Source organism: Hetaerina americana, unplaced genomic scaffold (genome assembly GCF_022747635.1).
Source record: "Hetaerina americana unplaced genomic scaffold, ioHetAmer1.1.p SCAF_5, whole genome shotgun sequence".
Classification (NCBI taxonomy): Eukaryota; Metazoa; Arthropoda; class Insecta; order Odonata; family Calopterygidae; genus Hetaerina; species Hetaerina americana.
Window position 1 is genome coordinate 8686153 of NW_027287095.1, and position 27986 is coordinate 8714138.

The 27986-nt window shown below is 43.6% G+C and overlaps 1 protein-coding gene across 2 annotated transcripts in view; it reads right to left on the minus strand.

Moving 5' to 3' along the window:
- Positions 1-5981: 5981 nt before the first annotated feature.
- The window catches only part of fabp (fatty acid binding protein), an 88638-nt gene continuing 66633 nt past the window's right edge, over positions 5982-27986 (minus strand). For both annotated transcript variants that reach the window (XM_071592132.1, XM_071592131.1), the window contains exons 2-4: positions 9369-9541; positions 7361-7459; positions 5982-6736 (exon numbers count right to left, since the gene is read on the minus strand). In XM_071592132.1, the coding sequence (XP_071448233.1) occupies positions 6686-6736; positions 7361-7459; positions 9369-9541 (323 nt within the window). In that variant the 3' untranslated portion in view covers positions 5982-6685. The remainder of the gene's footprint in view (positions 6737-7360; positions 7460-9368; positions 9542-27986) is intronic.

The window sequence follows — 27986 nt, forward strand, 5'->3', positions numbered from 1 at the left end:
AAAATTTCTCTCATAAATCAATTGGGTCCGCACTATACTAGCGCACTCTCCTTTTACTTCAATGAAAAAGGAGCAAGAAACTGATTATGCCAAGCAATCCGTGAAATTGATCAATGCCACTCTCTCCCTGGTTTGGTGTAGCACCAAACAACTGGTATCATGTGATGGCCCCATGTGTAGTGGAAGAACTTAGTATGGTGATAGTACTTACTATGGAGATATGACTCTTTAAGCTCGCTGTGGACTTCTATACTTACAGTTCCAACAACAATTTATCCTCGAGACGATTGAAACCAGCAGTTTCATTCACCTGTCCATCATTATATCCAAATTGGATTTTATCCAACCGACCCAGCACCTGCTTATCGCGATATGTCCTGAATACGATAAAATAAGTTTCTGGTTTGGCGCAGAATTATTTTATAATAAGCCCCAAAACTGAGTTCCGTGCCCCATGTGGAAAAAACTTCAGTTTCAGCTGCTCCAAAGACTATGGTTATGTTACATCATTCCACGCAACAAGCCTCAGTGGATTTAATAGGTGAGATTTAATAGCTCACCTGGCACTAAGCGTGTAAAATGCACAAACCAGGGAAGGGGGGAGGGGTCAGTTCCTTTCCTTGAACCGCTTGCCATTTCCAGGAAGAACTGGTACCCGACAAAATCACACAACTTATTTGAAGGGTAAGGTTAGAGGAGGGTTGCTCAGAGGCCTTCCCTGGAATCGAACCAAGGCCTAGCAGTTACTAGTCCAACGCTCTTTTCACTAGACTACCAAGTCTATCAATCGATTTTAAAAGAAATTAAATGCCTCAAGAGAGTTTTAAAACCCGTGCCCATTTCACTGCAAGGCCCACCTTTTACAAGCATACGTTATAGGTTTGGAACAGTTATGAATTTCGGCACCTAATCATTTTGATAAATATCAACTTTCCCTGACTTGAAAATGCATGGGACTTAAACAGAGAACTGAATTTCACCTCCTGACACACTTTATTTTTAATTTATACCAATGTAAATAATTTTAATTGGTGACAAAATTTAAATAGGTTAAATTTTACTCACTATCACATGAAAATGTTAACGACTTTAGTAAACAAATCAATGTTAACAAGTTACAGTTTAGAAAAAGAACAATTCCCTTCCTAAGCCCACCGCATAGGGAAGATTTGTAAGGGTAAGGCGATGTAACACATCCAAGTCCTCCAACTGTAGACTGTAGAATAAGATTAAACCCTAATTTGATTCAACCGAAGGCGTGACGAAATATACAGACGAATTATTGTTTGGTAATCTACGGGTTAAGGTAGGTTTTGGATGGACAAAATACCAAATAAATATATTGTTTCTCCTAATCATACACAACCAAATATCCTACTCTACAACAGGCCCATCCATCTTCGCAATATTTACAAAAATTATTTGTTTCCAGTCCGATTTTTCTAACAGATAGATCGATGCAAATAACGGAACCTACTTTGTCGCAGTAACTTGCTGATGCTTCCAACAACTTTTATTCGTGACCATTTAGCTAAAAGACATTCCGAACAGCTTAATCCTTCTCTTTCTACATACATTGATGTCGAGTTGAGTAACAATGGACACCCATCCAACAATAATCTTGCCCAACTAACACATTGTCATTCCATTCCCCCTCTCTATCTTCTCCACATCTCCCCCTTTCTTTTTCATCTCCGCCAACTTTCTCCCGGAGCACCTGTATAAATACACGTACCAAACGGGCAGGGCGCATGCTTAATGCCAAATAATATGAAGATAAAACAGATACTGGACCAACACTGTAAGGAATATAAAATTCATGCTAATTTCTCTAACACGTGAGAAATTGTCCCAGAGTAATTTACTTGACAGAGCAATGATTAAAAGGTAAAAAATAAAAGAGAAAAAGCATTTCCTCGACGAAAATTTAATCTGACAATTCCTCTAATTAGGTGGGAGCACAGGATTTCCTTTTCCTGATGAAGTCTCACAGGAAATTAATGCGGCACAACTGAATTTTGATCAAGACTAACTCTACCGTACCTTTATCATCTGTCATTTAGATTTGAACAGCACTCTTCATTTTAGCAATCTTTCAATGACTCTATTCAATGTTTTATATTCCAAAATATTTTAGCCAGAAGAACAGGATCTCGTGAAACCAAAAAGCAGAGACATGAAAAATCAAATTTTCCCAACAATACCCTAGGGTCTGATCCTTGAAAATAGGTAAATTTACGGTCACCATTTTTAGATTTAATTTACAGTTTTACTCATTGGGAACACTCAGAAGTTTGAAAGTTGTAAATCCATCACGGAAATATTTTCTTTTTACACAACAAAATTTATTACATACTCTACCATTTTGCACTCATGTAAGAATACATTTGCTTCTTGCTGGGAAAAAAATTCAAGTTAAACATGTATAGACAAGATACTAGAGATTCATGTAGTTGTTTTGCCTCTATATCTGAGGTTTCTGCATAGATATTGATACCTAAGTTCTTGCACCACCTAGAAATCCTTCCTTTAAAAATTCCCGTAATTTTTTGTCCGAATTTGAGGCCATTTATTCATGAAACGCAACTATTTGCTCAAAGTGTTGATTCAATAAACGTAAAAACCCATTCTACTTGATCGGGATTGTTGTATGTAACTGCATTAGATCGGAAAATTTTTGTATTCAATGTACATGAGAGGATTATTCGGTTTATCGTAAATAACTGTTGCGGTATCTCCCGCAGTTCCTTTTATTTTAATTCATACTTGGCAGAATATAATCTTTATAATCGAAGCGCTTATATTCTCTATACATACACTTTGGATGCCAATATTTTATTGCGTAACGGTGCTAAAATCAAATGGTGAATCACCGCAGCTTATTCAACGACAGCGAACCGAAACAGTGACTTTTAACGGGGAAATTTTTATGGAGAAATAAAGAAATATTTAAAAGGAGAAATCACCGACAATCCTTGAAAAAAAGTTTCTCTCCGCGATTCCATCAAAAAAAGTTTCCATAAATAAACCATACTATTTAAACACACAAAAAGGTCAGGAAAGGTCAAGGCGAGTGACCAAAGGAGACAGGGGAAACAAATGTCCTAAGAATCTGAAGAATTTTCTCGAGTAATACTTGAATAATGTGTTCCAAAATAAATATGCATTCAAAAAAACTCAAAACCATCCCCTGGAAAGTGTATGACACATCTCTATTTGAAAATTGAACTAATTTCTCCATTGAATCCACATTCACGCATGGTGAGACTAGATGACATTCGGTCATTGTCCCAATATCAACATGGGTAGATACGCGTTAATCAACAAGTTAAATAGTTTATCGTACGAGTTAATCTCATCACCTTAATTTTTCATTCATATTAATGCGTTTATTTTATTATAGGAAGTCTTAACTTTAAACGTCATTTTAAAATTGTCGGACGAAAGTGGACCTCAATCTTGGGTTGCTAACAGCGAGAGGCGAAGATGAGAGATAAATGAGAAGAGAGACTTGAAATATTGCACTTCTACATCACCCAGAGAATAATTAAAGTACCATTCTAAAATGCGGTACTTAATATTTAACATGTGCAATAACTTAAAAGTTAATTCAGATCCAATCTAAATTAAAATTTTAACAGGCTCTATCAACGAAACTTGGTTCAAAATAAATTATGTCAAACTTCACCGATTTGAATTAAACATACTACTTTGATTTTTTTCAGACGTTCAACATTTCATTTCAGTAATGTTGAAAATTTATAATTACCCCCATCGTCCTGCAGTAGGAGAGATCATGCTAATAATATTAGAAAGATTATGTGTATAATAGATAGATTTGAGATTCCATTTTTTCCACGAACGATAGGGGATCGTAATAGCATTTATCGATCCCGGTAGGGTCATGTTCGGGTAAAAATCCGGCTGGTGTGTATTCACCCCCTGCGACACACCCTGGCGGTGTCTTTCAGGGTATATATAAATAAATGAAAAAATATAGGGAACTTGCTTGTATTTCCTACTTTTAAGGTGCGAAGATGCCCTTCGCAGTTCCCATCCATTTCTCGGAATTAGGCTTTCCACCTGCTACACACGGGCCGCGTTCCTTTCCCTGCCAGCAAAAAAGAAAGGTCGCCATCTTGTCTAATCTAATCCATTGATATCAAGTACACTGATGTGAGTCCAGTATTGTTTTTCAACATTAATTAGCACCTCAACCCCAAAGATAGGGAACGATTCTGTTAAAATTTCCAACAATCGCTAATCTATCTCTCCAAGGTATGAAGTAAACAATATGAGATCAATACTCGAGCTCATTAACCACCAATGAACCCGAATGTTTGTTTAATATGTTTTTGTAACGTTTTAGCAATAGGTATCCCTTTCCTCTGCTACTAAGGCCTACGACGCGGAAGGGTGAAATTCGCATTGAAAAAGGAGACAGTTACCAGTCAGTTGGCTTCCCAGGAAGAGTTGTTACCCGAAAGATCACACAAGCTGACCGTCCTCCGGTCGGCTGTGTAATTCTCCAACCGCTAGCAATGTAACCCCACAGTGATAACGAAAATCCAATGAAGATAATTTGCTACTGAGTACCACTAGCCTTTTTCAATGATATCCTTCAGAAACGCTTTTACACAATTGTTGACGCAAGATTCCCGTTACACCTCCCGCAAAAATATTTGACAGTCGAATGACCCTCAATTTGGTCTATCTAATGGCGCCAGGTGACCTCAGCTTCGGTCGCCCCCCCCCCACGCAAAAATTAACTTTTAGAAGAATACTCCTTGACCAAATAAATGCACGTCATCCTTATGACGTCGTGACCATGTATAGAATGTCTTAATTTCATCCCTCGGAGACTAAATACCTTCGGCTGCGCATTCTTTCAGTCATCTAAAAAAGTTTCTGCTCTCTTCTGCGCTCACCGCCAACATCCTGCAATACAATCAATACCTTTCGAGTAACCGAGGATGAAGCAATTTAAAATTAACCTGGCGTAAGTAAGCCAAGCTTACTAAAACACCACAAAATAACGTTAGTCCAATTACAATACTTCGAGGAAACCCCACGAAATAAGTTAGTGAAAAAACAGTTATCCATAACCCCACCAAAATTAAAAGAGCACCAGCTAACATTATTGAAGTAGAAATATAGGCACCTCATCATGAGCCTTATATAACCACAATTGAAAAAACAAATATAGCTAACTGTAGGATGAAGAATCTCTTCTACGCCCACAGTCAAAATTCCTGGACGTCCATCCACTTTTTGCATTCTTAGAATTTCCCAAAATCTCTTCCCTACGACACCTTTGTTTGTCCTCCATTATGCACTATTTACTCTTCATCGTCTTATCCCAAAAGCCTAACGCTTGCGGCTAACGTCTGCTCGCCTCACCCATCTCCGGCTACACACTCCAGAGCCATCGCTCCTCAAGACAACTGTTCTCACTCCATGTCTTTCTCGATTCATTAAGAGTTCAGTTCCCCTGTCCGGACTTTTTCATTCCCTAATCTTTCTCCTACTGCCCATATTCATATTGCTCAGCCTATTTCTTGATATTCCAGATTAAATTTAATTTCCCTATATTCCGTGCGATTATTTATTATGGGATGCATGATGCAAAGAGGACACGATTTCCTAACTCCTACCCAGACATTACCAAATTCTTATCGGTTATTACACTTTCGATAAAAGATATTTCATGTCAAACAAAGTGAGAAACCAGCGACATTGAAATTAATAAGAAGTGTGCGTAAGAAACTATCAAGCGCGAACATGTTCTACCTTTTTGATCATTCGCGTATAATTATAACCACAGACTTACACACCAAAATATAGAAGACCTCGATAAGAAAAACTTATCATATTAACCAGGAACTTCGTATCCCAACTTGGACATTAGAAATGAACGATCGGCAAAACGCGAGGCATATGTATTGCAGGAAAAGTGAACCACAAAGTAAAAGATACAAAGGTTATGGGAAGAAAATAACTTTAATAAATGGAATTCAGCGAACATAAAAATTGAGTCTAAATAGCTTGAAGTGAAGTTGCAAACAACCAAATATTTGTCAATACAAAAATAAATCGAAGCATTTTTTTACAGGGAAAGTATACAGCCAAAAATGATTATATAAAAAGTTTCAAGCCTTTTCTTTCTTGTACATCACCCACTGGAGCCTCGCAAAGCTAACATAATAAAAAGCAAAGACCACAACTTAATAACATAAGAGAAACCGAAAAGTTACAGTCACATCCCTCACAAAGGGAAAAATAAGAATTAGTGACGTTATTTCAGACAAAAAATTCGCCATTATTGGTAAGGTAATGATCGACGAACAAATTTTTCTTTCGGTTCCCTTTAGGTGCGTGGCCGTGATTTTTACTCTCTCCAGACACCGCCTTACGCTTCGAGTCTCTGCACAGTAACTTCGGACGAGAATATCTTCATTGGAGCCAGTGGAGCCGTACATCCTCCGGGAATATCAACGGGTTAAGGGTGCGCACTGCGACGAAATCCGAAGAATGCGGACGTCGCACCTCCAACTGTTTTATTTCTCGGCTCCACTTTTAGGTGTCAACAGGAACTTCACGTTGAAGTGATCCACTTCCGGTAAGGCTTACAGTCTTTGGTATAGGGTGATGTCGGCAGTAAGCGTATAGATGGCATTATGTGACTTTATTCAGACTTGTAGACTCGGGTGCAGACGACGTCATCAACCTTGAGGATCTGGAAAAAAAATAGAAGTTAGATTCAGTCTAGTGTCATGTATTTGCATATTGAGATTTTGCTTTTCTTTAGAATATTTTTAAATAGTGAGAGACTATTTTTAAATGTGCTGTAAATGATTATTAGGGCATTCCAATTGAACAATATTTCAGTTTGTAAACTCTTCGTAACCTTGTTTATTACCGGTAAATTACTTGGCTCAGGCTGGAGGAGAGGTGTTAAAGTCTTATAAGATTTTCCATTAAGCGGTTACTGTTCACGAGATGATAATGGACATAACGAATGACCGTGGGTAGGAATAGATAACAGGTACCCTGTCAAGAAACGTTGCCATGCAATGCTGGAGACCATTTCGAGTATGGCAACACGAGTGCCTCTTCCCTTAGTAATGATTTACTTCCTCTCCATCCTCGTGTGTTTATAATCTTAAGTACCACTTCCGCTTAATATTTCCCAAACTGGGGCTGACACATTGCGCATCCTGCGGAAATAACGTGGCTAATACAGGGGTTTCTCCGTCGTCAATTCAAATAAATAATTCCCGATCTTGTTTCACCCCAAATGAGTTAGAAGTAAAATAGTTTTTGTGAATAATGGCAATCTTTCAAGCACGGGAACACTCACCGCCTTCATTTCATCGCCGTTGAACTCCCGAATGATGGTGGTCTCCTTCTCGCCCTTCTGCACATGAATGAGTTTGTTTCCATCCTTGGTGACCACGGACTGCGGGGGGGAAAAAAATTGCATTCAATGTTAAAATCAGTTTTTACAATAAACAGGGGACATATATACAGCAAAAAAATAATAGCGAAAGATTGTGCTCAAGTGTAAAATGAGAATATTGTTTTGCGAGAGGCACGAATAACTGGCAATAGTATATAGTCAAGTTTCTTACTGATTATTGGTGGTTTTATTGAGCAATCAATTGTTTCCCGCAGATACTGAACAGTGCAAAATAAAATCTACGACAAAAGTTGTATTTTCTTTCGGATGGCAAAAGTCAACCATGCATGAAATCAAATTTATATGAATTATGTAATTTAGCTCAATGGAGCAGCCAGCACTGTTTACACCACTATACGTCGCCGTTACTAAGAGTGAATGATTAATGACAATGCATTGATTTACTTCTTTGGAATTGGATAACAATGAAAAACACATGACGCTAAGAATTTCCATCTACTGCACAATATAACTGAGGACAGCAATATCGACAGCGTGGACGACAAATGCGGGAAACACTAAAGCTCTCACCGGTTTAATCACTTGTTACTTCAACGCAAATGGCTACAAATAGAACACCGAAAGGTTAAGCACCCCATGAATTATTGAAGAAAATACCTTAATCGTACGCCAACCATGCCTTTAGCGAGCATATCACATTTGCCAACAATCACACTCTTAAAGAGAGTGATGCCTTAAGATATCATTCCACGTAACCTTGGAGAGACAGCGCAGCAGATTTAGTATCCACGCTTTCAGATGCCTTAATCTCTTTCGCGAGAATAGAAACGCGAGTGGAGAAAGCAGGAAACTTCAGATGCTGCTTTGACTGCGTCTGTATGCCTCAATATCTGGCCCGATACCGGGGGCAAAAATAACTTAACGCGAGTCGACCGCGGCTGGCCGAGGTGTCTGCCAACGAGGGCGCAAGGGGCCTCTTGAGGGTGTGGGTGGAAGGAGAGGGAGGAGACTGCCGAGGTCCACTTCATGTCCAGTTGGCGGGGGGAGACTGGAGTTTGGTAGGGGTAGAATGAGACACGAGGGCGGTAGCCTTTAACCGTGGGTTCGGAATGCGTCGTCTTATTTAAACGTAAACTTTACACACTGGCGAAATTAAAGTAATTAATTACCCGAGGGACATTCAGGATTAGTTTAATTTCATAAATTAGAGAGATTGGGACGAAATCATTAGTGCGACTTGTTTCATAGTAGCTGTTAATTCCGCTGAAATGGTTTGGTATTTCCACGGCACCCGATTACGGGAAAGTCTCCGCGGGTTTTCCACCTGGCGGTCAAGGTGCCAGCTGCCGAATTTCCGATGGAATAGGAAAGTTACCGAAACGTCGGCAGCTGACGCCTTGACCCGCTGAAAAACGGCGGACATTTCACCGCAATTCAGGCGGTGTTGGTTCGAAGGAAATTTTATCAAGGTACTGATCCTAATTTTTTAAAAACCTTTTGCACAGTTAATAGACGAAAAGGATACAACTGTGCCTTAATATTAAGGGAATTTTCATCCATGAACTTAGGCCAATTCCTCTGTGCCACAGATCCAGGCAACTGGAGGATATATATATAATTTAGTTGAGGTTTTCGTTAATTTGGTGAAATTACATAATGGTGTTAAAAATAGAATCTGCCCCCAGGCTTTTTGGAAAGAAATAAGTTCTTACTTCCCGAATCCTTCTTTTCAGCACAAGTGCATGGTTGAGAATTCTTTGGATTACATGAAAGATTCGTCTTTTAATACAAATCCCCAGTGGATATAAACAGGAAGGCCTCCAGACACTTCCAACCCCCCCCCTTCCGGACGCACGCCGGGAGTCCAACCAATCAACTGTCACTCGAGGGGGGGAAGTGTCCGGCTGTCACCAAAAGGAGAGAGTGTGGGCTGGTTCCGTGACCTCACCTTGACTTTCCTGCCGTCCACCGTCTCCTCCTCAAACTCCTCGCCCAACTTGAAGGAGATCTCGCTGTTCTTGAACGTCGACGATGTCTTCAGAGTGTATGTGCCGTCCTTCTCCGACACCTCCACTGTCGGGGTCACGGCGTTGCCCATCTTACGGGTCACCAATCCAACGCCTGGGGGACAAAGAAATAAAAAGCGATGGATGAGACAGTGAATTTGTCATGTGTTGTTACTAAAGAAATTAGGAAATTTTCAGCAATTACGGGGTCAAGTTGCAAAGGTTCGAAGAATACCTTTAATGATGCGTTCTCTTCGAATACTAAAAAAAATCTAGGATTTCAAAAGTCCTTTTTACTTTAATATCTAGTTAAGCACTGTAGACTAGATTTAACTGACTAACTAATGCCGACCATTCTTTAACTAACTAAATGGAATTTGGCGTTTGTATACTATGGAAATGATTTGACAGTTTCAAAATATATAACAAGTATTGACAAAGTTTTTAAACTCGTTTACTGGTTAGGTACTTCAGCGCAAATCCACTACTTTTCGATAGCTTGGGAAAAAATTGAAAAAAGATCCATTGTTTCACCGAATCTGATTTTTTAGAATATCCTTCTGCACAAAAAACCCTCCCCATGCTTTATGCCATGGTGCGTCCTTCACACAGTACACTCGAGTGATAAGTCCGGGATTTCATTCCATGCTGACGCACAATACGCGGAAATAAAATCGGCAGCTGTCACCCGGCTGCCAAACTAAATGCGACCGCCCACACCCGCGCGGCACGGCACCAAAATCCCCTTAGCCTTGCCCTTTGCGCCAGTTCCAATATAGCCGAGTCATAATTAAGAGGACGGTCGCGAGGCGACGAACGCAACTGCTCACTTTCGCACGGTATTGGCCTCCATAGAGCGAGCAGTGAGTGACATTTCGTCCACTGCAGTTTAGACACGGGAATCCGCGTCATCCCGCCGTGGCAAGGGAAATGAATGCATGGGATGACGGGGTAGCGACGCATTTAAATGAGGACCAGAGACGTCGGGACGTTACTGCCGAAAGAACTCTGGCTTTTCCTCTAAAAAATTTGAGGTCCTTAAAAAATTGAAGGCCAGGCTTGACAAAAATCAAAATATTTATTATTCAACTTTAAGTTAAGTAAGTCCTAGTGAATACCCGAAGTGCAGAAGGATTTACGGATCGACATTGGAACGAAGACAAGCCTCATGAATTATTCGAATTAATCGCTTTCGTCCGATTTTTGCGGGGTCAGTTCCGATTTCGGCCACGTCGATTCATTGGTATGCATCGGGCATTGTTTGGCGAGATCCATTCAAGGCAGCGCAAAATCCGTCGACTCCATTAGAGCCACCTCATTAATATTTAATGACTGATTATAATCAAATAACACCCTAACAAGTATCCGTGTTCGAGAGCCTCTTCCCTTTTTAAACAGGAAGACACGCAGGTACAGCTAAGAATATCCCTACCATCTGAGGGTCCAGATCCGGGAATTCCCTCGACCTTAACAGGGCGTAGAACATCTTCTCAGGAGTTGGCAATGATTTTCGATTGAGAGCCACCACATTAGGGAAAAGCATTGTGGTCGATGAATTAAGTACCAATTAGACAGTCTTAAAAAATCACTTTTTGACAACATTTCAGTATGTCCAGGGGTATTGCGAAGAATATTTATATCTAATTTATATACGCCATTCTCCATTTGGTCTCAGAAAATTTGAGGTTCACTCCCCCTCGCCCTATATATGACCCCCGAGCCTAACACCAAAATTTCACACTCTTTAACGAAATAACTAAGTGGAAAGTGGAAACTTGACGAACTTTATTGTTTTACCAATACGGAAACCATTTAATAAGTATAAAAGTATAATAAAACAAATCGCAAGCCAGTTCTACTTCGTTTGTCGTGGTGGTTGGGAGCATTCATTTTCGGGTTAAAGTCTATCACTAATACAAATAATCCTAAATGCATAGAATATGGTGTCCATTCAATGTTTCAAAAATACAGTGATTATTCTTGAGCACCGATGTTTCCGACAGAGGATTCCAACGATGGTATACTCCATTTTTCATGTCAGAAGAATGATATCAATTTTCGCCGTACATTCGATAATGGGGTGGGGGAATCTAGTATATTCCGCGAAGGACCTAGAGGGCCAGGAGGTAGGGGGGATTAATCCCGCTTGGCGGCAGAGGAAGCGGGGGGACACCGAGCAGCATCGAGGCAGATGGCCCGGCGGAGAGCACTGATTCGGAAATGGAGCAGAGTGGGCGGAGGCGAGCGCGTGCGCCACGTGGTCGCCTTCTCTCCCCCGCCGTGGAGAGCACCCTCGCTAACAGGGCAACTTGGCAACGGAGCGGGGCAGGGACTGGAAGCTGGAGCATCTGCAGCACCAGGTCGCAGGGATAAAGCCTTATCGCACGGAAACGAGAATCATTCTCTCCCTGGACCACTCGCGCGTCTTAAGCCCCGTACTACGCCGTCTGCCCCACCCCCCTCCACAAAGCCTCACGGCGTCCATCGTATCTTTTACGGTGCGATGGCCCTGAGGAGACCACGTGCGACTTTCCGACCACGTGATCAAGAGGGAACTCGCGCTCAAAAGATCAGGAGGCAGCGAGAACAGTGTACAGGCGCTTCAGTTTGTTACCACACCATGTCAGAAGCTATGAAGTACTTTCCCTCCACGTCGAGAAATAGAGCTCTGTTCCGTAAGAATGGAAAATGTTACTTTATCAAATTATTCAAAATGGAACCACGGTAATAAGTTTCAAAGACGAACAAATGGTGGAATTTTCGTCGCAATTAACCAAATGAAATAATTTCTTTATCATTGAATTGCTACTTTAATGACCACTGCCACTGCTTGTGCCATAAGTATCATATTGATGGTCCGGGAGAATTCAAACCGAGGATTACTTTCTGCCAGAACCGTACGCGATTGCACACATCCCATTTCAACGGATACCCCCGTGGTTCACATTATACTGCTGATATTCCAAACTGTTTGACAACATTTCGACATCGTTTCACTCTTCCTTACGATGGGAAATTAACTTCAATCTCCCACATGCCCGTTTGCCACCCATGGCGGCGGCACTTTCATCCCACGCAGGATGCATTCCGGTGCATCCAGTTTCACGACCGACAGCTGGATGCAGATGGGACGAGGGGAAGCATGCACCCTCACATCCACACTGCAATCCCGGGGCAAAGGAGACCGCCCAACCCAGGTCGCTCGAGTCTGCACGACACCCTTAGCAGCCCATCCCGGTGAACACTTGAGGGCAGGAACACAGACGTCCACATACATCCCGAGGCACCGCTCTTTCAAAAGGAGCCCAGAACTCAGTCGACGACGCTTAATTTCGGCCATTCCAGCCATTTTCCTTCAACATCCACTACACGAACCCTGTTTCCCGCCGTTTTCTTCACAACCGACATCCGCTAATTACGTGGATGGGGGACGCGTAACTGCTACCGGCCAATGCTCAGAGGATCGCAGGAGAAAGAGTAGGGGGGGGGGCGTTTTGGCGCGCTTCGGTTGACGCGAAGGCCAGCGTCCTCTGCGAACGGTGGTCTCGCACTATGACAGAGACAACAAAGGCCGGCCTTGGGAATATTTCAAAGCCGTGCACCACTTCACCCTCTCCCCCCGCCGCACCAACGCGCGCGCCCACACCAACGCATTAATTACTGCGCCTTTCCTGTTGGATGGGCAATTCGAACGGCGAATTTGGAAGAGACAGTAAGTCCATTGAACCGAGTTTTACGCATGGTGTGCGTTTAAACCGCATTAATGATCGAAGCTAGGGTTGCTCGTCTCATGCAGGAGAGAACGCAATGAGTTAAAAATATCCGCAAAAAAATCTGTCTTACATCAAGAAAGGACTAACCCTTAAAATGTTTTTGGTAATATCTAATACATCCTTCGGAAAAAAATCAACCGATAAGGGATATTTGCAAACAAATGCACCTTTAGAGTGGTCATGTGTGGAGAAAAATTGTTACATGGGGCAGTTTAAACAGCACAAAATTATATTTAAAAATGTGACGATTCGAGTGAATATACTTAACAGATGATGGATGTACTAAAAATATTTTTTGAAGACGGAAGTGGAGGAGTTTTTTTTAGGTACCCTGCAAGCACCTGCAAGGGTGTATGGCAGGGGGTAAATACCCGCCAGTCAAAGTTTGGAGCAATATAAGAGTATCTTTCTTTCTTCCCATAGCCCGGTCCCATTAACTTATTCTGGTCCCTTATCGCTCGTGGAAAAAATGACAACTTCAACCTATCTGTTCTAAACAATCTCTAATTTTATTGATCTCTCTCCTACTATACTACGGTGGGACTAATAATACATTGTCGCCGTCAGCGCTTAAGACTTCCTAATTTAAGTAAGATGTTAAATCTGTGGTTTGACCTTCGCTACATTGAGCGAATCCCAACCTTGCTGCTCTAATAACTTTTGATACGCCTCCAAGTTTACCATAAAAGCGCTTCACAAATCTAGTTCCTCTAAGGTTAACACGATCCAATTCTGCAATCAATCCAAATTCGTGAGAACCCCATGTAAATAGAAGCATATTCTGAATGAGACCTAACAAGCGAAAGATAGTATCTCTTTTTAGACCTTTTCATCACATACTAGTATAGCAAGTATTCTTATAATAAATCTTCATTTTTTTTAGCGCGTCCGTTTAAAGTGTAAATCTGATTGCCAAGGGTCCCGACAGCGTTGCAAAGTAGCAAGGGCAGCTGATAAAGCGTCATCAGGATGGTGAAACGAATTGAAGACCGACAGGTTAATGAATTGTTCTTGCGTATATCCCTCAAGGTGAACCTGGGGATATCACGGTAATCCACTACATCGTCTACGAATTCTCCCACAAATTGGCGTCTGAGGTGACGGAATTGTTTAAAATGACGTCTCTTGGAGACGAAAGTAAAACTTACCGATCGATAGCGGAGCGGAGAAGGGGATTGGGGGAGGCATACAGTGAAATCCCATTCAACAAGCGACGAGGATACCACGTGCGCGACGCAAGTGCCAGCAAGGACATCACGGAAGTGAGAGAAGATCGAAGCTTGGGAAGAAATGTGAGTACCCGTCAGGGCCATAGATTCTTCAGGCCGGAGAGCGAAAACTACGTGCGCCGACCTCTGAGGGAAGGGTGGGTCACCCCAACCTCATGTTTACGACAGCAAGCTCCATGACCACCCATTCGTCCACTGGCTTGTCCTCTGAACGCACTCCCACCGATGGGTGAAGCAACCCTACACGCGACAAATCACCAAAAATTCAAGTTTTATTCCCCCAATTCAACACCGCACCATCGGCAAGTGCGCCGTGCGCATTTATGCAGTGCATATTGATGACTCGGGGGCTAGTTAACTTTTTAAAAATAGACATTGCTACATAGGCTTTTTTTCAACCACTGCAGATATAATGATACTGTCAAGGGTAAGTAAGAAAATTCCCCAGGTTCACGCCGAGGAAGACGTGCAAGAACAGTTGGTTAACTGATTTATTCAATTTCGTTTCACTATCCTAGGACTTGGGGGTCAACTTTCATATTAAGCCGAAATTGGCACGCCTCGAACGCCAGTCGAGGAAATCAGGGTGTGTTCACGCACACGGCGGCTGCTTCTTCCGGGTCGAACACGGCCCTCAATATGACGGATCAGGCTGCCCCCTACCCGACTCCCAGCCTCCTCGCAACCCCCATGCAGACCCCAGCGAAGAGGACCACCGAAACAGCGAGCAGACGAACGGTCTCCCCCCACACCGCGGATAGCGGCATATTGATCTGCAAAGCGAAGCCTCCCCCTTCTAAAAGCACCCCCTCCCACTCAGTCACGCCACCGCTTCGATCAGACGACAGGGGGCTGGGAGAGGCCAGGCTCGGGGTTCCAGACTGGAATGAGACGGGGGCCATGGGAGTAGTTTTAGGGAAGGCTCTTCCCCCCTTGTTCGGCCGCTGGAGAAGTGTGGAGCGGTACAAGAGGGAGAAAGGGTGGGGGAAAGAAGGGGTTCTGGAACTGGAGGGGAGGATTTTGTGGCGTGAGCCGGCAGGCGAGCTGCGATAGGGCCTGGAGAGTATCACGCCACCTACGGGAGGGGAGGGGGAAAAGGAACGGTCGAATGTTGAGGGGGTGGGGGTCCTGGGTGTTGCGCCGAGGGGCAGAGGCGTGGGTGGGAGGCGGCGCGGGAGATTCGTACGCGCGGGACGACAAGAGGCGTGGCCCCCTCCCGGCATTTCTTCCCACAATACGAGAGAAAAAGACGGGTCGAAGGCGCCGTGTTTTTGCACCACCGCATTGAAAGTGGTTCCACGTGCACGATGCAGCAGCACGCAACCCCGCGAGTGGAAGAAAGAAATCTCCGTCCAACCGTCTGTCAACGCCCTGAAGAGAATCAACTTATGGCTGAAACGGACCTTAATTCTTAAAGAGTATGTAATTGTCGCAGATAATCTTTTGAAGGGCTATAAATCAAAGACATCGAATTAACGACTAGGAAGACACTAATATTGTAACTAAAAATATCATTTAAACTTCATCTCCAGTTAAGGGAGCAAATCGTGAAATTTACATTCCTCTTGAATGCATTAGGATACACCCACATCCCATTAATATTCAGTTCCTCTTTCGATACACATGGTTTCAATCGATAGTGTGGGATCATCGACTGACAGGCCCGGAGCCTACGAAATTTTGCTCTACGAGGGCCCTCCCCCCTGGAATGTTTCACCGATCATTAAACTGCCGCCAATATTCATCAGATGATGAACACATTCAACTCCACAATCTCGAGGTACCTACCGTAAGGAGTGAGTATTCTATTTAACTTGTTAAAGGTCTTTGAGATATCGACACGTAGTTTTTTGGCGCAGGTTGCAATGAAAATAAGACGACCTGGACAAAGTGACCACATGCTATGCCAGGCGGATGAACAAATTTATTACCAAAAAATCAGTTCAAACAACTTCATCCGAATGAATAAATATGTTAAAGCCATCAGTCTTGAGGTTCGATAAAATCTAGTTTCTAGATATTCACGAAAATGACTTGTCTTCCGCGCTATTAAGTCTACATTCATTCGTGGACTTACGCCAAACGGCAAATATGCATTACCTTAGGAGTTACGTTCTTATAGAAAATTACTTACTCGCAAGGTGAGAATTTTCAAGGTTTGCAATCATACCGGTTTTTGACTCCGGGAACTCTTGACATACGGTACGTAAGAAAACGTCGCAGCAGTTTCATGCATTAAAAAATTATTTAAATTGTTTTTCCTACAGCAGCTAGATATCCATTCAGCCAAAGCAAGCCCACCGATGCGCAGGGTCTTTAGAGATAGCCCTAAGGACAATACACGAGAGATTAAGGAATTACACCTTTGCAATGAAAAACTATTGCCAGCTTTGGAAACTAGCCTGGCTTGGAATAAATACGTAAAACATCTAAGACTTCAGGTGTGATACTAATTGGAAAAAGTACGAGTAGGTAAATATATGAACGCTTGAGAAATCTTCGTTCTTTTGAGTTGAAACAAGAATACCAATACAGTGCAAGTTTCTTATGGTGCGACGGAAGTTTCTTCTCAGTGTAGATAAAATTATCGACTTTCGGCCAGACCAGTTCATGTGGCGCACGCGTTCCTATCCCGTGGGAATTCTCTTCCCTGACCTCTGCACCGACGGGTCGCCTCAAGACGCCTGTCGCGTATCTAACACGCCACCGAAATCAAGCGCCAATCGAGGGACTCTGGGCTCAAGGGGAGACATCAATATTCTTTTTCATTTAGCATTCCCGTTCAATCACACCCTCCCTCTAATTGCATTATATAAATTCTGATCTCAATTTGGCAGCGATGTTAATTCAATCTTCCGCAAAGATTTACTATTACACGACAATGTGGGCTGCAATATCGCAACGATATCCATTCGCGAATAGTAATTCCTGGAATAAAACTTTCTTAGCTTGTGTTTATCATCAGAGATTCTGACGCGTAGTTTACATAAGAGCCGGTGTTTCGCCTTTGACGTCGCTTCGCGGTCTTACGAAGTTCGCGCCAGCGGAGGACAATCCTAGGCGGGATGGGAAGGGGGGGAAAGGGCCTTTGGGGGGTGGGGGAGGCTAAGGAGATCAAAACCACAACGGCACCTGTTGCGGATTGTGGGCGAAGGGTCAAATCGAAGGAGGAAACGGGAGGCCCGTTGAGGGCGGAATCACGCAAGTGCACGCGAGCCGGAAGTGACAGAGTTGATCAAGAGGGGTTCGATGGAGAGGGTGGAAAATGCGCCACGAATTAAATCCACCTCGAATAGGGGTTAAGTCTATTGTTTGCTTTAATTATAGCAATGATTATTTTTAATTCCCAAATTTAAAGTAAAATATCGCCAAGTCCAAAGCGAAAACTTGGGTGGACGGTTGGAAGTTGCCGTCCTCCCTAGGCACCATTCTTTACGATAAGAAAAAGAAAACCCAGTTTGAAATGACAATCTCCCTCGTCCAAAACTTAAAAACCAGTTTAGCAAACGATTAGATCAAAAGATCGTCAAGTAACAAAAAGGAACTAAACCAAGTCGTTAGAGTGGTTTCACTGGCAGCAGTTGAGAGAAATCGTGCCGCCGGCAATATAATGCCACGTGTACGCGCCTGAGTGCAACTTCTACGTTGTTAGAGACGTGGCCATTCATCTTGTCTTGCGACAAGTAACAGCCTTCGATTATCTTTATCTGCGGCGAAGGACATACTGACAGGTCGGCTTCACAACTGGAACTCTCGCTCGCTGCAACATATAACGTTTCATATCAAGTCACTTCGCGACTTATTTCCACTTGTCCATTATCAATTATGCTCCTCCGGAGGATACGTTGTTTTACAAAAATAACATTTGAAATCCCAGCACAGCTGTTGAGGCAGTCAAATTGGTGCATGGGAGACATTGCGACATTAAATTCAGCCAAGAAGGATGAGTTCGCTCTAAGAGCAGATTTGAAAAAAAAGCCTTAGGAGGATTAAGCATAGAAGTATGAGTTTTCTTTCTAATCGTGCGTTATTCGATACAACAGGATTACAGTTCAACGGCAATTCAGATTTCTTTTTCCATATGTAGAAGTCAACGAAAAAACACGAGGGATTGAACTTCGGCCTAACTCCAGCTACCGTCAGAATAAGCGCGACAATGCCTCCGATCCGCGGCCACAGGAACCACCACCAGAGAGCCGTGGGGGTTTCGCCTTTCGGTCACCACGGAGGCCCCCCTATCCCCACACTGGACCACACAAAGCACGCACCACCCGACTCCCATCGTCGCATTTCTCTCCCGACCGGACGCCGTTCCCACGACCCTCTCAGTCACTCTCTCCACCCTCCATCTCGAGGGTGGTTTGGGAGGGGGTGAGATAGAACCGGAGGGGTGACTCAGGGACGGCCGCTTGGATTGAAGCCGGCGGGGAGGGGCGGAGGTGAAAAGGGCGTCATACACATGGGAGGGAGGAGACGCGGAGGCAGGGGGTGGCGAGGAACGCACGTGTGGACCTTCGGCGGGAGCAGGGCCCCGGGGGCAAGCCGTGAGAGATGAAGGACCGCGAAGAATAGAGGAGTCCGGAGATTGTTCGGGGGATCACCGGGTGGGGGACGGCGGCGTCACCCGGCGTCGGTGAATCCCACCCAACATTGACCCGGGCGCCGAAGTAGTCCCAAGTTTTTTTGTTCTCCAGAATGCATGAGCTCAAATTTTGTTCATTTTGGACAGTCGTGTAGTGTACAGCGATGAAATGAGCGACAATTCGTTTAAAGCCAATCGTTTTTATTTCGTTTACAATCCCAGTTGTCTAAAATATGCCGGGAGATTATTCAACCGTCAGTTCGTTTCTTATATTGGAGCATTACCAAATGATAGATTATGAAGATTCTATACACGACTATAATTTCAAGCCTATTCCGGGACAAAGCGGTGACAAACTACGTCAAAGACGTACATTTCCTCGTCCGATAGGCAAATGAGTGCCAGAATACAGATCCGGAGAGCGCTTTGAATAAAATGTCAGTCCACTTCATTGCATTAGCTGATTGGGGCACGAGAGGAGCCACGCACCGATTAACTCCTACCCAGGCCAAACTCTTATCCCGCCGATTCTGGAAACTGACTATCCCATATTTCTCAGAGCACTCCAAGAAACATTAAACTCCAGCAAACTGAAGTTGCAGAGGAAAAACGGACCTCGTTGCTCCGCTATGGTACAACCGATCATAAAATGCGAGGAGTCACATCATCCATTCACGTCCCGTGCATTAACAGTGGTGGTATATAAATAGACTGGAGACTGGTTTTCGATCACGTACGCTCGCTACCACCAATCACTGCCCACCATTTATCATGCGTGATTGGAAAATTACTTGAGTCCCCAAGTGACTTAGAGGCGGCTAGACGACTGGGAGAGACCGGAGGGAGATGTGGAAGGGAGGGGAGAGGTGGGTGGGGGGTTGCAGGCCAACGAGGACCCCCAACCCCAATACAAACAAAAGAAAGAGGCCGGGAAGACAAGGCAGGGAAGACTTTCGATGGGAATGACCGCTCCCCTGAGACGGAGCCGTCGTAAAACCACAACCACTGTACAAGCGAACTTGTACGAGTACAGGGTGATTTCTCTTCAGTAACATTTCCCGTGAACAGTTCGGCGACATCAAGTGATAAAATTAGAATTATCACAGACGCGCATACAGCAAACTTGTTTCTTTCGATAAAAATGCATGCTTTTCGATTTGAATTATCTAAGCTATGCACTGTTTTCGATGAGTTCATGTGGCGATTCAGAGCCAACTCATTGAAAGAAGCTAAGGGAGTACCAAAAAACACCACCCACGTAAACACTTTTCCTAAGAGTCAAAACTTAATTAAAAAACTTCAGATACCGACTTACAGAAGTGACAGTTGACTATGATCGCATTGAGGGACGCAGAATATCAATTTGAAATCGGGGTAGTTAAGTTTGTAGAAGTATCTAATCCATTAATCTGATCTTATAAATGTTCCCTAATGGCACGAGTTTATTGCCTATTAGTTAATGTGCGGCCTGTACGGAAATAAACCCATCCTGTGCAGAAGAAGGAATCGTCAATTATCTCAATGCAGTAAGAAGGTTCACCGGGCCTATTGACACTCACTAACACTCGTAAATACACAAGTACTCGACTACGCTAAGTACTTCCATGCACGAGCTGTTACACTAATTTGATGAAAGTAAATTCCAAAGAAACTGCGGGAGATGCCGCAACAGTGACTGAGTCATCCGCTAATGTGCATTTCAATGCAACAATTTCAGAGTGTAAACATCATTCGCCTTGACAATAATTTTTACACTGAAATTGTTGCATTGATGAAAGTAATTAATCCTCTCACAAAAGGAGTCTTTTTATAATGAAATCCAAGAGTTTCAAAGAAAACTCCGTTTTGGACACCAGAAATAACTAAGACCCCTGTTGAACAAGTGTTGTTTGAGGCTATCGTTGGAATGTCTCAGAGGAGATGGGGAGATAAGTTTTCTGGAAGAAATAAAATGAAAGCGCTGGCAGAGAAGCAATGCGCATTGCAGCGCATACAATCTCCGGAAGCTCCATGGAGATGAACACCGAAGCTTACGAGAGCGTCACCTTACGGCCGGATGACGTCAATGTACCGAGTGCTAGAGAAGGAGGGGGTAGAGGGACCCGTCTCCCTTTCCCCCAGAAGGGAGGAACCCCTCCCGCGTAAATGCGGAGCCGAGGGCAAAATATACCCCGCCGATGCACCTAGGGACAAACCAAACATCAAACGGCCAGAAAACAACGCCACCTACCCACTGCGAAGTTCTCTTAGCAATCATACCGCTGAAAATAATGAAAATGGATCAATCCCTATTCAGATCACCCTCATTAGACAATCCTTCGGATAAAGGCAGTCTAGCATTACTAATTGTAACAATACACTACCTGCCACCGTACCAACTGAACGGATTTTTAAACCAGCCAACCCAACGACGTTAGTAATATCGAAGTTTTGAAATCTTTAAACATTTATCATCCCCGGTATTACCGAATGAACCAACCGGTGGATATTAGAACCTCAAGAATATAATAACTGTCTATTTGAGTATTTTTACTCCAATGAGCAATGCGATGCGTTGATAGCGATAAATAATAGTCGAAAATAGTTACGTAGAAAATCTGGAGAAAGTTTTTTTACACGAATCTCGTAAAATAACTAACGATTCATATTGAACAGTATCAATAACTCTTATTGGTCCTAAGCGTTTTACGCAATCGTGGTGTTAATGCCTGCACAAATCCGGTGGAAGTTGACCGCATAACTGGCTCCATCCCACATACACAACCCTTTTGTGCCATCCGGTCCGGCGTAGTTGCGATTCGTCCTCGTTTAGAGGGGGGGGAGAGCCAGGTCGAAGCAATGAGAATCGAGTTGACGGTGCATTCCGTCGAGTGGTTGCAATGCATCGCAGGCCCGATCAGGTCAACTGCCAGTGTCAAATCCGAGCGTTGTAAATCGAAAATGGAAAACTTATTGCAATGAGAGCCGTCACACGTCTCAGAATGCACGGATTTGCGAGGATGAAATGAATCTCAAAAGAGTGCGGATTCAAAGCACTCCATGAGGGAACCCGAGAATAAATACCATTTCACGCATACTACGGTACTAATCCGAATCGAAACATATACTGCGCACCCTAAACGCCAAAACAGTGAACTAGAGGAGGACTTTAGTTGATACCCACGATCTTTGCTTCAATACATGGTTTTGAACTTTTATCCGATGTACCCAATCACTCACTTAACCCTTTGCAAGCACGTTTCGTTTGTTTCCATAAATTTCGACACCACAAGATTTGTCTGGCTTCTGCCACCATGTTTGTGTTTCCACCACAAATCACTTTAAGGGTCGAACGCGTCAACTTGCAGGTGTCAAACCGGGAGGATATTTATTTGCGCACGATAGCCTTAAAGCTGCTCTTTGTCGAAGGAACCACGAGACGAATGTTGACCTTAAGTCGAGAATTGAAAAACAAACAAGAAATCTCGTGCCAGGGAAACCACTTCCTATTCGTTATATAATCGTGCGAGTTTTGTGAAGCAAGTGTGACGAATACGGCGAAGAAGTGGCAGCCATAATATTTCAGAAACTGATGAAGCGAGGATCGTTTGTTTACAAAAACCACGGATGTCAAACTCGAGCAATCCATTGGGATTTAGCGTCCATGCCGAAATCGTCAGGACGCAAAGTTAACTATTGTTGCATCACCGATGAATCTAACCCCAAATAAGTCTTCTGCTGTCGTAATATAATATTCAGCCTTAACCCAGAAATTTCTTACTTTTTATGACTGTCCTAGACCGCGTACTTCTGCAACCACGTTCAAAAAGAAAAGAGTAAAATATTAGGGGATTGAGGAAAAATTACGTTCTCTCTGCGTCGCAGTGATTCCAGAACATTAAAATAAAAACTAGGTGCCGATTAAAGAGAAACAAGTTACCAATGAGATGCACAGTCATTGGCCACACGAAGAGCCTGGCAGGATGAAGAGTTAACCTAGGAGGATCACGAAGTTTTAACCTTAAGTGAAAATTGGAAGAAATGAAAAAATTTTCGGTGACCTTGAATAATCTTGGTAAATTCTTTTAAATCCACGGTACAAATCGGGCGTGAGTAGTTTAGTCGTGGCAGCGTCCGATGATCGCGAAATATTCCCAAGTAGTCACCAGAGGTCAATGGGGGAGGAGGAAGAGGGTGGGTGATAGCATTAAAGTGGCAATTGAAAACTTACTCCTCCTCTGACCTAAACAATCCCATGCCATCGGTTAGCTGGTGCAATATTTGATTTTCCAGCCAATAAAACTGGCCAAGTAGTAATTTGCAGTCTCATTAAGATACAAACGAGAGGTGGGAGGAGCGGAGATACGTCACGAAGCATAGCCTAATTTTGGTACTAAATTTGGCACAAAAATAGAATTTCACCAAAGCGGAATCTTCGTGAATACATCCATCTGGGAACTTCACATCCGCCGCTTCGGTCGCGAGGCGTGCAACGGAGTGAAAAGAAAGGGAGGTAGTGAAAAGAAGTGTGTGGAGAATGCCAGACGGGTAAATTATACCATTTGGCTACACTCACCACAAGTGCACGGGCACGAAACTTAAGCGGACCGGAGGGGGGGAAAAGGTTGTGACGCCGGATTGCTCGAAGGTGGCAATGCGAGTGTAGGGGGAAGGGGCTCGAAAGGACGTGGGAGGGTTGAATGTGACGTCACTGGTCGACGCGAAGTAGCGGGAGGAGAGTGGAGGTGGGTGGGGGTTAGTGGGGAACTGTGAGAAGCCCGCGAGGTGCAACGCCCGGCCCACGTTTGGACAACGCCGTCGGAAATAACAAGGAAGCACCCGAGTGCGCGACAACACTGATCAAAGCATCGCCTCCTTAATGGCCACCTCGGAATTTCGAATTAAAATAAATCTCTCAGCAAAACTAAATAGCCGACGAGGATTCCCTCATGCGAATAGGTATTCCATTCCACGCAAACCAAATCACAGTACCATCACTGGACAATGATTTCCAACCACTTTTCAAGAGAATAATATTCATGGCATCTCAAAATATATTAACATTCATTATTCACCAATAATGAAAAACACCATTTCATGGCCAGTTTATTAGGCCGTTATTACGCTAATGCGTTTATATATTATCCAGGCTGACTGATATGATCCTAGAGTCCCACCTTTGTTAATTAATCAAGTGGTCTCGATTCAATTTTAAATATTTTCTTGCTAATACACAACTTACCCTAAAGAAAAAGAAAATTAGTTTGAATTGTAGCGACTGCAATATTTACGTAATTTTAAGACCAAATGAACGGTTCATCATCCGGACATACGCATCATGCTCAGCTGGTGACCAACACCCACCGCCAGACGCCCTTGCGACGACTTGTGGGGTATTATTATGTAGGCGTAGATTCCATGCGAAATACTATTAAGCCACCTCGATAATGAGAGGACGAATGATAGCGCGAGGACAGAAATTACACCAATTTAATTCGAAAAAATCTAGGACATCTTCGAGTCAATTGAGTACGAAGAACCTTGTTCGAGTACTCATTAGCCACTAAAAGAAAACAAAAAGTCAACCGTTTACTTGGGAGTCGGCTGGGGTGTCATCACGAGGATGGAGGTGCGAGTGGATGGCGTTCGATCCCGGGACACAGGATGCACATTTGCCCCGCGCTCGAGGGTAATGGAGATTCAGAGGCTGGAAGAAATCGTGGTTACGAGGTGCAGGCGAATGAGGGAAGTGAGGGAAGAACGGGGCGGGGAGTGCGGGAGGGGAGGTAGGGGGCTACCCGAAACTGGGACAAAAAACACGAGTTCCCGTTAGATTCCACTAATGCATTCACACAAGGCAGCCTGTTGTGAATGTTTTAAATGTTAAATGCACACAGAACCCCCATATTAACTTGGCAGCTGCAGTCTCATTAATGATTACGATACGACTAAAAGATATTCTAAAAGAATCAAGGGTTGAGGACTATGATATGATCTGTTATTCTTTCCCGGCACGCGAGATTAAAATTGGGCAATTATTTCAGGCTTGGCCTAAGGTTGAATGGGGAATTTAAGCAATATCTTAAGATTTCTTGTGACTGACTACCTCCCTCCCTGATCCGAGTGAAAAACTCATCCGTTCACTTTTAGTTTCCACAGTTTTCCGTTTGAATCATGGTTCAATTCAGTTATACTTCTACAATATCGGTTAAAACTTGTCGCATAGATATTGAACAGGGTGGAGAACGAGGCGTGTTAAGAACTCCCTGCCACACCTTTTTGGTGGCTCGCAGGGTATGGTTGTAGATGTAGAAGAACATTCAAAACTTGAGACGAAGCAGTTTAATTCCACGCAAATAATTTCTTCAATTAATTTCATCGAGTACCTCATGCCGCACATCAATGCCGACTAGTAGGGCATGCATTTGATCCGCTCTGAGAGAAAGGCTTCAGTGAACAGGGAGGGGCATTGGAATGCACCCTGGCCCTAGGCGAGGTGTGAAACTCATGCCTGAACAAAAACGGCTCGAAATAACTGTAGTTCGATGTTTAAGGGAAAATGATATCGCAACCATTGCCACTGTCCCAAAAAATTGGACCCGGCAAATGTCAAGGACAGGTCAACTACATCCAGATAATGTTTATCTTCGCAGTGGTCCTGAAGGCGCCCTGGGATGATCAAACTAGAGTTAACGAACCAGTATAAGGAGAAACTATAGACTAGAAATGGGAAGGAGTTTGTCAGTGAGCAGGAGTGGTGGGGGGGAGGACGATTGCGTCGTCTCGTATTTGAAATTCTGGTCTCGCGAACGGCTGACTTTACAACGGCAGAAGACGCCGGGCGGTAAAAAATATCGAATATGGCTAGCAAGCGGCGTCGGTCGCGTGACATGGCCACATGCATGCATACATTCATTCATTTGATGTTGCTCGACCTAAGTTTTTGCTGCACCTTCACAGAGAGCGGAGCGAGCGAACAACAAAAAATCTTTCTCAATCTTGAAATAAAACTTGTCCAAGTAACCCGGCGATGACTTACCGTGGCGAAACCTAATACAAGAATATTCTTGTAGGGAAATCATCTTAGAATACACGAGGCGAGATTATTATTCCAACACTCGACCGATTTTCATTTGATAGGCCGAGGGTGTTAAGTATGTTAATGTAAAAAATTATATAGGCTTTGAGGTAACGTTTAAGTTAGTACACGACTGTTGGAAACATAACCCTGAAGTTCAAAATTTACTCTCAAGCATTGATTCGTCAAAAAGTGAATTCTAAATCCAAGTATTATGCATTTCATCTACGTAATTTAATAAGTTTTAAGTAAAATATCGCGAATCTAATTCTGCACTGAACTACAATTGAATATTTGACAGGATATTGCTGAGGCAGAACAATGGCAGGGATATCACCACTGGGCGAAGGAGACTTACGGAGGTCGTCGCCCTCGATAAGGCTATCATTTCGAGTGATAATGCCTCTAGCACATACATCATGCACTTGCGTATGTCACCGCTGGGGTGAGGCAGGGGGTGATTACACACCAATGCAACACCAAAAAATTAAGTTTTTCCAAATATTTAGTTTCGGATTTTGTAAAATAATTCTAATAAGAAATAAGAACTCCAGATATAAGAACTACGGTATTGCAGTAAGGTACAATTCTCTAGAGAGGAGCTGTAGGCAAAACGGACGACACGAAGACTCACTAACTAAAATGAATTAAAATACCTTTACAATTTACGGAAGAGAATCTGTAATTTAATCTTCGCTCCGTGAGCGATTCCCAACCTAGATACTTTAATAATTTTCATGGGCTACCCAGTTATCCATCTCAAAGTTTTACCAATTTCCCTCGCCAACGCCACGCTACACGCGATCCAATTCGGCAATCAACTTCACGAGGATCCCGTGCCAAAGTACTTTCAGCTTGTTCTAAATGAGGTCTAACCAGCGTTAGTCGAGAATTTTCCCCGACCTTTTCATCACTTCTCCCCGATACTCTCCTAATACATCCTAGTTATAGTAGGTTGATACAAGGTATACTTTTTGAAATATTCAGGATATCCATTTTGTGAAATGCACGATCAAAGTGACGCAAAATCGCCCGGTCGAGCTGGAGGAATGAGTCCCCTCTTTCAAGTGGTTATTTTTTCCGGTCAAGTGAAAGTTAAGAGAAATTCAGAACCCTGTGCGGATCTAGAGAAAATGCACGAATACAAGAGACGAGAGTCCGGTTTCAGGGCCAGGGGCGAAGGAGGGGAGCGGGGGAGGAGAGAGACGGCGGCGTCTGGAAAGGTCGCCTGAGAGTGGGCTGACTCGCGAAACGTGACTAACTGGGAGACGATTCAGAGGCGTCTGACCGAAGGCACTTAAGGGGGGCTTGGGATGATGAGACTGGAAAACAAGGGGTTGAACCGCGGAATGAAGATTGGAACTTACCGGGGGATGACGGGGTGCGCGGATGAGTAACGCGCCGAAGGCCCGAGAGAAAGTTCTCTCCCGCCTAACGGAATCTAAAGACAAGACTACACTACCCCAGTTAAACCCCTCCTCAACCAAAAAATACTCGAGGGAAATTGACAGGAGGAGAGAGCGTACACCGAATTGCAAAAATTCGTGCACCTCTAATTATAAACCCCGCGGCGAGGGAATCTGATGACAGAACGACCATTGTCAGCCCCGCTCTCACTCCCCCACGAGTGCATCCAGGGAACACTTCCCCATACACTCATGCACACATTCCCCGTAATGAGCGAAGACCCTGGTAGTAAAATTCAGGTATCAAACATGCTTTCGCCCGGAGAGTCATGCCTTCTTGTTAAGAGTGTGTAAGTTATCGTACAGAAAAACAACAGAATCTGTAAATATTAGTTCCCGCTAATATTGAAGGATGAGTGAACTTAACTTGAGTTATTCGCCACCGCTATTCGAAGCTTCGAATAAAATTAACGACTGAACTCATTAGCACAGGCACGAAAAATCAATTTTGAA